At 50.0% G+C, this 11,837-nt stretch overlaps 1 protein-coding gene across 2 annotated transcripts; it reads left to right on the top strand.

Moving 5' to 3' along the window:
- The first annotated feature begins 1,992 nt into the window (after positions 1-1,992).
- On the top strand, positions 1,993-5,123 carry CUNH19orf53 (chromosome unknown C19orf53 homolog). 2 transcript variants are annotated; one of them, XM_029557381.1, is made up of 3 exons: positions 1,993-2,123; positions 2,426-2,481; positions 4,810-5,123. In XM_029557381.1, the coding sequence occupies exons 1-3, from the start codon at positions 2,009-2,011 to the stop codon at positions 4,948-4,950; spliced, it is 312 nt and encodes a 103-aa protein (XP_029413241.1). In that variant the 5' UTR covers positions 1,993-2,008; the 3' UTR covers positions 4,951-5,123. The 2 variants fall into 2 exon arrangements, with proteins under 2 accessions (XP_029413241.1, XP_008853655.2); XM_008855433.3 differs by having other exon boundaries at positions 2,035-2,192.
- The last annotated feature ends 6,714 nt before the right edge of the window (positions 5,124-11,837 follow it).

Below are 11,837 nucleotides of genomic sequence, written 5' to 3'. Positions count from 1 at the left end.
TATATCTCCAATAATATCAGAAAGATAGCTCATATACCAGTAAAAATCTAGAAAGGAATTAAAGGGTGGGACCCCCCTAGCTCTTGGAATATGGTTTTCTGGTTTTGGAGGTTTTAAAGCTTAAATCAAGGCCGGGCATGGTGGTGCACGCCTTTAGTCCCAGCACTTGGGAGGCAGAGGCAGGCGGATCTCTATGAGCCAGCCAGGTCTATATAGTGAGTTCCAGGCCAGCTGGGGCTATCTGGAAACCCTGACTTAAAAAGACCAAAAAATTAAAAAATAAAAATAGTTTGAATCAGCATACTAATGTTAGAAGCCTGTCTGTTTGGTCCCTGTCTGGCTCCCCTCTGTCTGAGGTGCATTACTTCTTTTGTAGAAGCCACTACGGGGAGAAGACCCACTGCCAACCATGGCATTACATAGTGAGCCCCAAGGCCAGAAGACTACAAATCACACACAGAAGCCAATTAAAAGCAGGAGTCCTTTATTGATAATTGATGAGCTCGAGGCTGAGAGTGGCTAGTACCTTTGAAAGTCTCTCAGCGCTAAAGCGCAGAGATAGTTTATAAAAGAACGGCAAAAATCATACCAGCTTGGACCAGATGGAAGTCAGAAAGACCTTGCTTGCTATAGTTGTTTTAGTTATACTTAAGCAGATGTATTGGTTATACTTCTAGGCCATAGAGTTGTGAAAAGCCCTGACTGTTGGCTGGGGTAGGCTAGTGGCTGGGAAGAACGCCAAAGCAGGACTAAATTGAGTTTCTTTAGCTACTTCACTATGAGCCCTAAATTATTTACTTATTTATGTGTATGTATGTACTGCCTGCATGTAGGTAAGTGTACCTGTGTCATGCAATGCCCACTGAGGACAAAAGAGGTTGTCGGATCCCCTGGAACTGGAGTTATGGATAGTTGTTAGCTGCTATGTGGGTGCTGGGATTCAAAGCTGGGGCCTTCTGCAAGAACAGCCAGTGTTCTTAACTGCTGAGCCATCTCTCCAGCCACCAAGGCCCCACGTTAAGAAGAGAATGAGACGGTATAGTTTAATTCTGGGTTAAATAACAAGTCTCAAAGGGGGAATTGGGGGAATTGATGTAGAGCCCGATGGAATATTTAGGAAAACTATGGCTTTTCATCCTTGTTTTGTCTCTCTGTCAGCAAGGTTCAGTTTGTGGTTAGAACACTAACACAGCTGTCTACACCCACTGGCCTTGTGTCCTGAACAAATTTCAATTCTGCTTGTCTCAGAGACTTCTGCGATGACTTTGAGACAGGATTTTTTTTAACATTTGTTTTCTAAACTTAAAATAATTTGCCCAATTTTAAGACTTTACTGATAGCCAATCAATTTGTAAGTTGCCTTCTCACTGTAACCCAATGTCTAAGGTATCAATGATTATGTGCTACTTCCCATCGGAATCCAGATCTTGGGGCTTGAGTCTGCTAGACCAGGCTGAAGCCTAAATAAAATACCTGCTTCCTGTACACTCCCAGTAGTGTCCTGCCTGATCTTTTTGGCAGTAAGCCAAGTTCCCAGCCCCCCCGTATATATAAAGTATTTTAATATTGAAAGAAACAGCTGATGGTGCGACTACTTGTGTTCCGTGTGAGACCCGAGTTCCATCCCCAAGATCGCAAAAAAAAAAAAGAATTATGATTACGTAAGGGTAATTTTTACATTTTAAAAATTGGTGTGTGTGGAGGTCAGAAGTCAGCTTGCGGAAGTCGGTTCCCTTGAGGGATCTCGCCCAGGGCGGCGTCAGCCTTGGAGGTAAGCGCCCTCCCTCCACCGCGAGCCGTCTCACCTGCCCACAATGACTGACACTTGTGGAAGACTAATTCTCCGCCAAAAAAGCTCCACGTTTGCCTCACCGCAAACCTAACCTGAACTTTTATGTATGTAAAAGTCGTCAGTTGGTAACAGTACACAGAAGGGCCCTACATTCTCCAAGTTCCAACAACTTTGAAGAATCACTTCTGCGGTTCCTTTTCGGAACCCGAGTCTCCCATGAGGCCTCGCGCCCTTCCGCCCCGATGTAACCCTAGCTGCTTAGCAGCTTCCGGCTCCAGATGCTTGTGGCCCCGTCTCTTCCGGCATGCACTGGTAATGGCGCAAGGACAGCGTAAGTTCCAGGCGCGGAAACCAAAGAGCAACACCCAGGGGGAGCGAAGCCGTAGACCAAGGAAAGGCGGTGAGGAGCGGGCGAGAGGACAGAGAGCACGTAGAGCCGGGGAGGAGGGCGGTGGGAGCGCGGGAGCCGGGGAGGAGGGTGGTGGGAGCGCGGGAGCCGGGGAGGAGGGCGGTGGGAGCGCGGAGAGCCGGGGAGGAGGGCGGTGGGAGCGCGGGAGCCGGGGAGGAGGGGGGAGAAAGTGGGAAGACAGACGGTGGAAAAAGCAGGCAGTCACTCAGGCATCCTCTCCTCAGGTCAGATCATCGCCCCCAAGAAAGCGCGCGTGGTGCAGCAGCAAAAGCTAAAGAAGGTGAGCAGGAGGTGGTGGGGACAGAGTTCGGGAGTCGGGGGTACCCAGGATGTCGTCAACGGGCCGAGCGCCAGCCTGAGGGTGGGTGCAGCAGGGGTCTGAGTGTGGAGAGGAGCTTCTTGTCCTCCTCTGACGTTGGATTCGGAGTCTGTACTTAGCATCGAGGAGCGCGAGCGGGGGCGGCCTCAGGTGAAGGTTAGGGGTTGTCACCAAATGACGGACCTTTTTGTTGTTGGTTTGATTGTTATCTTTTGTTCTGATAGCCGAGCTCTTCTGAGACAGGGCCTAGACATATGTAACCTAAGACCTGAGACATCAGATCTTCTGTCTCAGCCTCAGAGTGTGGATTACAGGCACTGTCCACTAGGCTCAGTTATTTCTGATCTTTTTGAGACAGGGTTTCCCTGTAGCCCCAGCTGGCCTGGAACTTGCTATGTAGACCAGACTGGCCTCGAATTCACAAAGGTCCACCTGCCTTAGCCTCCCGAGTGCTGTGATTAAAGGGGTGTGCTACCACTCCTAGCTGGATCTTTTTTTGGGTGGGTTTTTTTTGTTTGTTTTTTTGGGTTTTTTTTAGACAGGGTCTCCCTGTAGTCCTGGCTGACTTGCTATGTAGACTGGGCTGCCTCAAACTCAGAAAGATCCACGTGCCTTAGCCTCCGAATGCCAGGATTAAAGACCAACACACTGGGCTTGAACAACAACAAACTAGGTCTGGGTAGCTCAGGCTGGCCTTGAATTCATAGCAGTCCTCCTGCCTCTATCTCCTGAGTGCTGAGATTATGGGTGTGAACCACCTGGCCATTAGGTCAGCTCTAATCCAAGTTCAAAGGGTTGAGCTAATTAAGACATTGGAAAAGAGGGACTATAGAGATGATTCGAGGATTAAGAACACTGGCTGGTCTTTCAGAAGACCCAGGTTCCCAGCACCCACAGAGCAGCTGACAGCCATCTGTAACTTCAGGAGGTCTGACTCCCTCTCCTGGCCTCCACGGGCATTGTTTATACAAGTACACTTAAGTATATGCAGGCAAATAATTCCAAAAAGATGGATATTAGAGATTCCAATCTGAATTAAATCATTAGTGAAAGGTTTAGTCTCCCCTGAGCATTGGTTTTCTCCAAACCAGGTACCTAGTGGGCTGCTCAGCTCCTCAGGGTTGGGAAGAGTCTCAGGTAGAGAATGGACTCTTCCTTTTGCCCTTCCGATGCTGGGGTTACCCTTGAACCTGGCTCACTCCAGTCTGATTCCTGCAGAATCAATCTAGAATGTACCTGCTTATGCCAACAGCTCCCGATCAGCTACTCACTAGCTCTACTTCTGCCTGCTACAGAATTTTCCATGGTGCCTTACTGCTCAGGAAAAGCCCAAGTCCCTTACCTCCTGCCTTCATCCACCTTCTTCATCTCTACAGCTTTGCCCACTCCAAGAATGGTTCCCATCTCTGGATTCTTCCCACAGAAACTTGTTGGGCGCTCTTCCAGCCCCCACAAAGCATGCTGTCCTTTGGATCTCTTCTCCTTAGCACATTGTTCTTATATAGCAGCCTACAGTGCCAGATGCAGGGCTGCACCTCCTCAGCTCTCCTGAGTCCACCCTGAGTTGGTTATCAAGGTCCGTGGAACTCAGGCCGGACTGGGGTGGGTGAGGTGAGACACAGCTGCCGGTTAATAACTTCAACTGGCTCATGGCCTCAGTTGGAGCCCAAGGAATGTGGATGAGACATGAAACAGTAAGTTGCTGTTACCGTGGGCCCTGTGAGTTGAGGCCCTGGGCTGCCTACTTGATATAAGAACCTCAGGTTGTGCATCTGTAGAATGGGCATGATCAGAAAGGTTGAGATGGGTGGATTTATTTGGGTTAGTGTTGGGTTTGTTAGCTTTGTCTAGAGGGTAGCACTTGTTGAGTTGAGTTAGGAGAATCTTGAGTCTGTAAACCAGCCTGGGCTTTAGAGTAAAAGCTGTCTCAAAGAAACAAAGAATAAAAATGGGTGTGGTGACACCTTTAGTCCCAACACTAGAGAGGCAGAGGCAGGTGGATCTCTGTGAGTTCCAGATCAGCTGGGCCTACAAAGTGAGACCCTTTCTCAAAAAACCAAAAAAAAAAAAGAGCTGGGTGTGGTGGCACATGCCTTTAATCCCAGCACTTGGGAGGCAGAGGCAGGCAGATCTCTGTGAGTTCAAGGCCAGCCTGGTCTACATAGTGAGTTCCAGGACAGCTGGGGCTACAGGGAGACCCTGTCTCAAAAAGACCAAAAAAAAAGAAAAATCAAAATAAGAAACAAGAAGAGAAAGGTGTTGACTTGTTGGGTCTCTTGTTCCCTGCAGAGCCTCGAGGTGGGAATCCGGAAGAAGATTGAGCATGATGTAGTGATGAAGGCCAGCTCCAGCCTTCCCAAGAAGCTGGCACTGCTGAAAGGGGTGGCAAAGAAGAGGGGGGCCGCTACCTCCAACAAGATGCCTTCCTAAAGACTGGGGCCCTGCAGATGACCCCTAGGGAGGACTGCTCCTTGGGGAAGGACAGTAGGCAAGCAGTGATCAATCTGAAGGCACACGTCGACCCCAGGGTATTCTGGGGGCACTCTACTTCCTCTGGCACAGATCCTATCACCACAGAATAAACCTAGCACTGTTGTCCTTCCTGCTGTCCCATGGTTCTGTGAGCAGGCCAGTGTGGAGCTAGGTGAACCCCCCTGGTCTCCATAAGAAATCTGTCACACCCATTTAGTGCTCCAGAAAGTGCAGCCTGAGAGTAACTATTCACTGGCTCACCTGGAGTTGGCAGCCAAGAGTCTTCCCTGGACCCTTGCTTACCCACAGGCCTCCACAGACATACTGGGTCACTCTCTCTACCTGGCCAGTCCTCAGCACTGTTCCACACAGGGAGGAGATCCCATGCCCACAGAGAGGTGCCACCTCATGGTGTCCCATACCAGTCAGTGTAGAGCTACCAGGGACATTCCAGTCAGTATCACCTCAGAGACCTCGCCATTCTAGTGCTTTCCATGTGTCATCCTCTCAACCTAAGGGTAAGCCTGGCCTGCTGCCACTCCAGAGCCAGAACCCAGCCAGCCCCCACCACTTCAGGGAGTACTTCTCTGCTCCTGTCCACCCTGGGGCTCCTGCCCCTGGTGAGCATTCAAGCCTGCTACACCAGACACTGACTGTGGGGTCTACAGGGCGCTTGATGGCATTTCCTCTCGCTATGTCCTGGGCAAGTGTATTAGTCAGGGTTCTCCAAAGAAACAGAACCAGTAGAATGAATATGTATAAAGATTTATCAGCTTAGCTCACAGGATAGAGTCCGAGTAGTCCAACAATGGCTGCACCACACTGGAGAGGCTGAGAATCTGTAGTCGCTCAGTCCACAAGGCTGGATGTCTCAGTAGTCCCAATCCGGTGCTGAAGGTCTGACAAATTCCAAAATATCAGCTAGTCTTCAGTCTACAGCAGCAAGACAAACTCACCAGCGAGAGAGAAGGCAAGCCGCAAAAAGCCCCGTGTTCTCCTCTGCCTTGGTCTTTTATACCGGCTGCCATCAGAAGGTAACGCCCACATTTAGGGTGTGTCTTCCGGCTTTAGATGATCCAATCAAGAAGTTCTCTTTCATTTCAGTTAATTTCAGATCAAATCAAGTTGACACCCAGGATTAGCCATCACAGCAAGTAATCAGTGTGATGATGGTAGCCCATCCCTTTGTGCCCAGCCATCTCACCAGTGCACTGAGGAGACAGCTGTTAAGTCACCCAGGCTCAAACCCATGGTATTGGGTTGGATGGTTTGTTTTAGAGATAGGGTTTCCCTGTAGCCGTCATTAGCCTGGAATTTCATGTAGACCAGGGTAGCCTCAATCTTACATAGCTCCATCTCCCTCTGCTTCCCAAATGCTGAGGATTAAAGGCTGTGTTATCATGCCTGGCTGGTCAATTTTTTGGTTTTTGTTTTGAGACGGGGTCTCCCTATGGCCCTAGCTGGACTGGAATTCACAGTGTGGACCAGGCTAGCCTTGAGATCTGTCTGCCTTTGCCTCCTGAGTGCTAAGATTAAAGGTCTGTGCCACCATGCCCTACTTTCTTTTTTTAAACATTGAAATTTTGTTTTTTGAGACAGGGTCTCCCTGTAGCCCGAGCTGCTGGCCTGGAACTCACTATGTAGACCAGACTGGCCTTGAACTCAGACCCTCCTGCCTTTGCCTCCCGGGCGCTGGGAGTAAAAGGCGTGCGCCACCACACCTGGCAAGGTTGGCATTTTTTATATGTGTGGTTGTGTACAGGTGTGCAGTTGCCCAAGGGGACCAGAGGTGTCAGATCTCTTGGAGCTGGAATTTTGGGCAGCTGTAAGAATACCAGTGTGGGTGCTGGGGTTAGGGTTAACCAAACTGGGGTCCTCTGCAAGAGCAGTATTCACCCTTAACCACCAAGGAGCTCCATCCCCTGTCTGGGGTGTTTTGTGGCAGTAAGAACAAGCTAGAGGTCTTGGTTGTCAGCTTGACTGGGTTAAACGATGTCTTGGACTAGTGGACAGCACCTCTGTGTGTCTGGGGTGGCATTTGCCAGGTGGATATGACTGCCTTGGATGTGGGCCATACTGTCCCATCTGTGATGGAGGGAAGAACCTATCCCAGCATGAGCCCTTCTTTCTGTCGTGTCCACCAATGCTGCTGTTTACCAGCAGACTCCAGCTGGAGGTTACATGTTCATACTACACCAACAGACTAGTGAGCGTCCTGGCTTTTAGCTCTTCCTGGTGGCTATTGAAGCCCCAGGTGTTGGGACTGAGTAGCTCCTGGGTGGTCAGTCTCTTCGGTATGCAGACAGCCATGTTGAACCACTTGGCCCCTACCCTGCCTAACGAAGGCTCACAAGTGTGAATGTGCAAGTGTTTATAGCAGACCTCTTAGCACACTAACACCAGCTTGTGTCCCTATTGACAGGGCTGGGAAAGTAGAGTGTGCTCTGTGGTAGAATATTACTCAGCTATAAAAATGGAATGAGGGACCAGCAAGATGGCTCAGCCAGCCAGTAAGTTAATTTGCTGCCAAGCTCTACCACCTGTGTTCAATCCCCAGAATCCAAATGGTAGAAGCAGAGAGCCAACTTCATGTTGTACTCTGACCTTCGTGCCTGCATTAAGACATACCTGTGGCCACATATTTGCATAATAGATGTAAATAACAGTGGGATGAAGCATTGATCAGGCCACAGAGGATCAGCCTTGGAGATGATGGCTCACGTGGCATGATACAGGCCTGCAGTCTAGCACAGGAGGAGCAGGTCATGGTCAACCTCCACTACAAAGTAAGCTCAAGGCCAACCTGGGCTACTTGAGACTTTTGGGATGGGGAGGTTATTTTTTTTTTTTTTTGGTCTTTTTGAGACAGGGTCTCCCTGTAGCCACAGCTGTCCTGGAACTCACTATGTAGACCAGGCTGGCCTTGAACTCACTGAGATCTACCTGCCTCTGCCTCCTGAGTGCTGGGATTAAAGGCATGCACCACCACACCTGGCCCTTGGGTGCTGGGGTTGAGACAGGGTCTCCCTATAGCCCCAGCTGGTTAGGAACTCACAAAGATCCACCATCCACCTGCCTCTACCTCCCAAGTGTTGGGATTAAAGGCGTGAGCCACCACACCTGGCCTAGGCTGGGTCTTAAAATGTAGCTGTGTGTACCATTAGTCTAAGTGCTGGGGAGGCAGAACTCTGAATTTGAGGCCAGCTTGGTCTACATAGTCCAGGCTAGCTAGGGCTGCATAGTGAGGCCCTGTTTCAAACCACAAAAGCGAAGCACCTTTATGTAGAACAAGGGATGTCTTCCCTGTCTGCAGCTCTGGGGACTGTGGGTGAGGAAGGAGACAGCTGAGGGCAGTGCAGGGCTAGAGAGGGACAGGCTGGCTGACAGTTCCTTTCTGGACTCTACACTGGTGGGCTTGGAGTGGATGTTGGTGGCCTCAGAGATCTGTCCACCCTCTGAAAACGTTCCTTTACATGTATGGTATAGTGCTGACTAGCGTTTTACAGAGAAAAAAACCAGGATGGCACCCAAGCTTGGGATGCCTGCTGGCCTGACCTTCCCACCTACCGTTCCTGTCCTGTGCTTTCCCAGGTGCCCCTCTGTCTGGGCAGCCTTCCCTGATCCATGACCCAGAAAGAGCCGTTTGATGGCCACTATTTAATATTTGGGACGGGGTCCCACTATAGTACACCATCCCTATTTCCATGCTTTTGTTTGGTTGTGGCATGAACACACAGGCCTCCCTACCGCAGCTCTGATTGGTTGTCTTACCAAGGTCTCCCCTGGTTTCCTGTCATAGATTTTGTTGCTTAGGGGCCAGGGTAGTTGTTTAACAAGGGTGTCTCCCTTCTAGATCTGGGCCTGGCAGGTGCCCTATGCTCTGGTGAGTAGAAGGGAAGACATTTCTTGTCTACAGAGAAGTCTTGTACTATCAATGTACTACCTTTGAAGCCGAGCAGCTCTGCAGAGTGTGAGCTCCAGCCTGCTGGCCCCACTGCCAAGTTTAATAAACAGGAGCACAAGTGGTTATGGAGTGGAAGCCTTGAATTCATCTTTTCACACTGTGGAATGCGGAAAAATGAACTGGATGGGGCTGGCTCTGGGGCCACCAGGAGGCACCCCTGCTCCAGCCACTATGTCCCAGACTGACAGCATTTGGGTAAGCCAGGGAACCCTGGAAACATGTTTTGTGACTCTAGCCCCTGCCTTCCTCTTCCAAAGTAATTGTCAGCCCACTAGCCCTCTTTAGCCCTGCACTTCCCTGGCTACTTCTCCCTCCCTGCCTTGCCCTTGAAGTGTTTCCAGAGCTGCAGAATGGGAAAACACCTCCAGTTCTACATTGAGGTGCTTTGCTTTTGTGGTTTGAGATAATGTCTGGCTTCAAATTTGACATCCTCCTGCCTCAACCTCCCCAATGTGGGGATGACAGATAACACCATGACTGATGTTCTATGCCAGGTTCTGCCACTGCCTGACTGCAAGACCTTCAGTGAGTCCCTTCACCTCTCTGAGCCTCAATAGCCCCATCTGTTAAATGGTGATCCAGCATCCCCACCCCAACCTCAGTGTGACAAATCAGGAGCCTGAAGAGCCTGGAACTCCTTGAGCTGCCCTTAGCTACTGGAAAGCTGGGAGGAGGACCTCAAGTTGGCCATGACTTGTGTCTTGCTGCCCCTCTCCCAGAGAGTTTGGGGAAGCATCAAATGTGATTTTCAAACTCCACTATCCCCACTCAAGCCCTCTCCCTCTGTCTACAATGCTGCTTTTCCTAGCAGTGTTGACACTCTGCCCAAGAACTTTGGAAAAGTAGAGAACTACCTGCAGAAACAAAGAAAAAAAAGTAGAGAAAAGTAGAGAACAAAGCTCAAGTTGTGCAGCCAGGATCTTGGCTTCACCCAGATGCCAGAAGTGAGTCTGGCCTTGGGGCTATTCTCTGACCTGAGTCAGCATGAGGAGCTGCTAGAAAGGGAAACCCTCAGAAAGTTGGGGTGGGGTCGTTCTCAGAGCTGCAGGTCTATGTCCCCTCCCTAATCTAAGCCTCCAGGTGACCCTATGGATTTGGGGTCAGCAACTGCAAATGCCTAGACTGAGCTCAGCAGACTGGCTGAGGGGTAGACAGGGCAGGCTGACGGGTCTTTCCTGAAAGTATTGCTAACAAGGCGGCATGCTTGAAACAAATGTTGAGACTTCAGATGACACCCCCAACTTCCCAGGGACTATTCTGGATTCCATATTTTATCAGGATCTCTGTGTGGCCTTGGACAGCTTTCTGACCCTCTCTAGGCTTCATCTCCCTCACCTGTAGAATCAGGTACTCTAAGCAGATTGTCAACAGTGGTCCAGATGGGTTGCTCTGCCTCAGTTACTTCTGAGATAGGATGCTGTTGGTATTTATATAGACTGAGAAAATAAGTGGGCATCCAGGCTGGAGCACACCTGTCACCCCAGCATCCCAAGGGCATCAGGGAGTTCAAGGTTAGCCTGAGCTATTTAACAAGGCTTCTGTCTCAAGATTATATATAGAGTTGGTGATGTAGTTCAGATAATAGAGCACTTGCCTGGCATGCATGAAGCCCTGGGTTTGATCCCCAGTACTGAATAAAGTGGGTTTGGTAGTGCATCCCTGTAATGTGAGCACTGGGGAGGTGGAGGCAGGAGAATCAGAGGTTCAAGGTCATCTTCAGTCAAAAGTAAAGGCTATCTTCACACTGTGCTGAGTAATGGCCAAGGTCAGGATCTGATCATGGCCCTGGGTAGATCAGACCCTAAAGAGGACCTGGGTAGCCAGCCTCTGGGGTCTTTCACAAGGGGAACCCCAGAGTCCCCCCAGAGTCCCCTGGCCCTAGCTTCCTATCTTGGCCCCAAGCTGACTTGTGGCTCAGTGGCTGAATGTGCTCAGAATGGAGGCTGTCACTGCCATCCCAACACTGCAAACTGAAATTCAGAACTAAACAGTGCCCCAGGAGCCTAGGCCTCCCAAGGCTGCTTGGCTCTTCCTGCTGGGTGACCACAGGCAAGTGGCTTTTCTCTCCAAGTTTGAGAAACGGAGGGCGTGGTGGCCACAGGGCAGCTGTGGGAAGACTCAAGCCTGAGTGGTTAGCTACAGCTCTGTCCAAGTGCTGGGAATACCATTATTGTTACTTCTAGTAGTAGTGCCTTGAGCTCATTAACTATGTAGTTGCCTCAGTCTCTGGGGCACTGGGATTACAGACATGCACCACCACCCCAGCTCCAGCATTATATTTATTTAAGGCAGGGTGTGGTGGCTCACGCCTTTAGTTCTAGCACTCAGAAAGCAGAAGCAGATAGATCTCTGAGAGATTGAGGCCAGCCTGGTCTACATAGTTCTGGTGAGCTGGAGCTATAGAGAGACTGTCTCAAAAAAACAAAATTAAAATCATTAATTATTTAGTGTGGTGGGAGGCATGCACGACTCATGCAGTATATAAAGGTCAAAAGACAGCTTGTAGAAGTTGTTTCTCTACTTCTACCATGTGGTCCTGGGGCTTGAACTCAGGTCATCATGTTTGGCGACAACTGCCTTTACCCGCTGGGCCATCTCACTGGCTCCTGTTCTATTTCTGTGGCTGTCACTGTGGCTGGAGCTTTCCCCTTCTCTTCCTCCCTTCTCCTCTGTCTGTGACTGAGGTTGGGCCCTATTCTATCACGGAATTTCACCCCAACCAAGATAGTGGCTTGTTACTTTTTTTTTTTGTTTTTTTGGTCTTTTTGAGACAGGGTCTCCCTGTAGCCCCAGCTGTCCTGGAACTCACTATGTAGACCAGGCTGGCCTTGAACTCACAAAGATCCGCCTGTCTCTGCCTCCCGAGTGCTGGGATTACAGG

The sequence above is a fragment of the Nannospalax galili genome, unplaced genomic scaffold (genome assembly GCF_000622305.1).
Source record: "Nannospalax galili isolate Female #2095 unplaced genomic scaffold, S.galili_v1.0 scaffold47, whole genome shotgun sequence".
NCBI lineage: Eukaryota > Metazoa > Chordata > Mammalia > Rodentia > Spalacidae > Nannospalax > Nannospalax galili.
The sequence above is the reverse complement of the archived record's forward strand: the minus strand, read 5'-3'. Positions and strand labels throughout refer to the sequence as shown.

Bases quoted from the DNA above. Each gene is read 5' to 3' on its own strand.
- CUNH19orf53 (XM_029557381.1), top strand. From the start codon at position 2,009: ATGAGGCCTCGCGCCCTTCCGCCCCGATGTAACCCTAGCTGCTTAGCA. The intron at 2,124-2,425 runs GTAAGTTCCAGG...TCCTCTCCTCAG, and splicing joins GGTAATGGCGCAAGGACAGC to GTCAGATCATCGCCCCCAAG. The intron at 2,482-4,809 runs GTGAGCAGGAGG...TGTTCCCTGCAG, and splicing joins AGCAGCAAAAGCTAAAGAAG to AGCCTCGAGGTGGGAATCCG.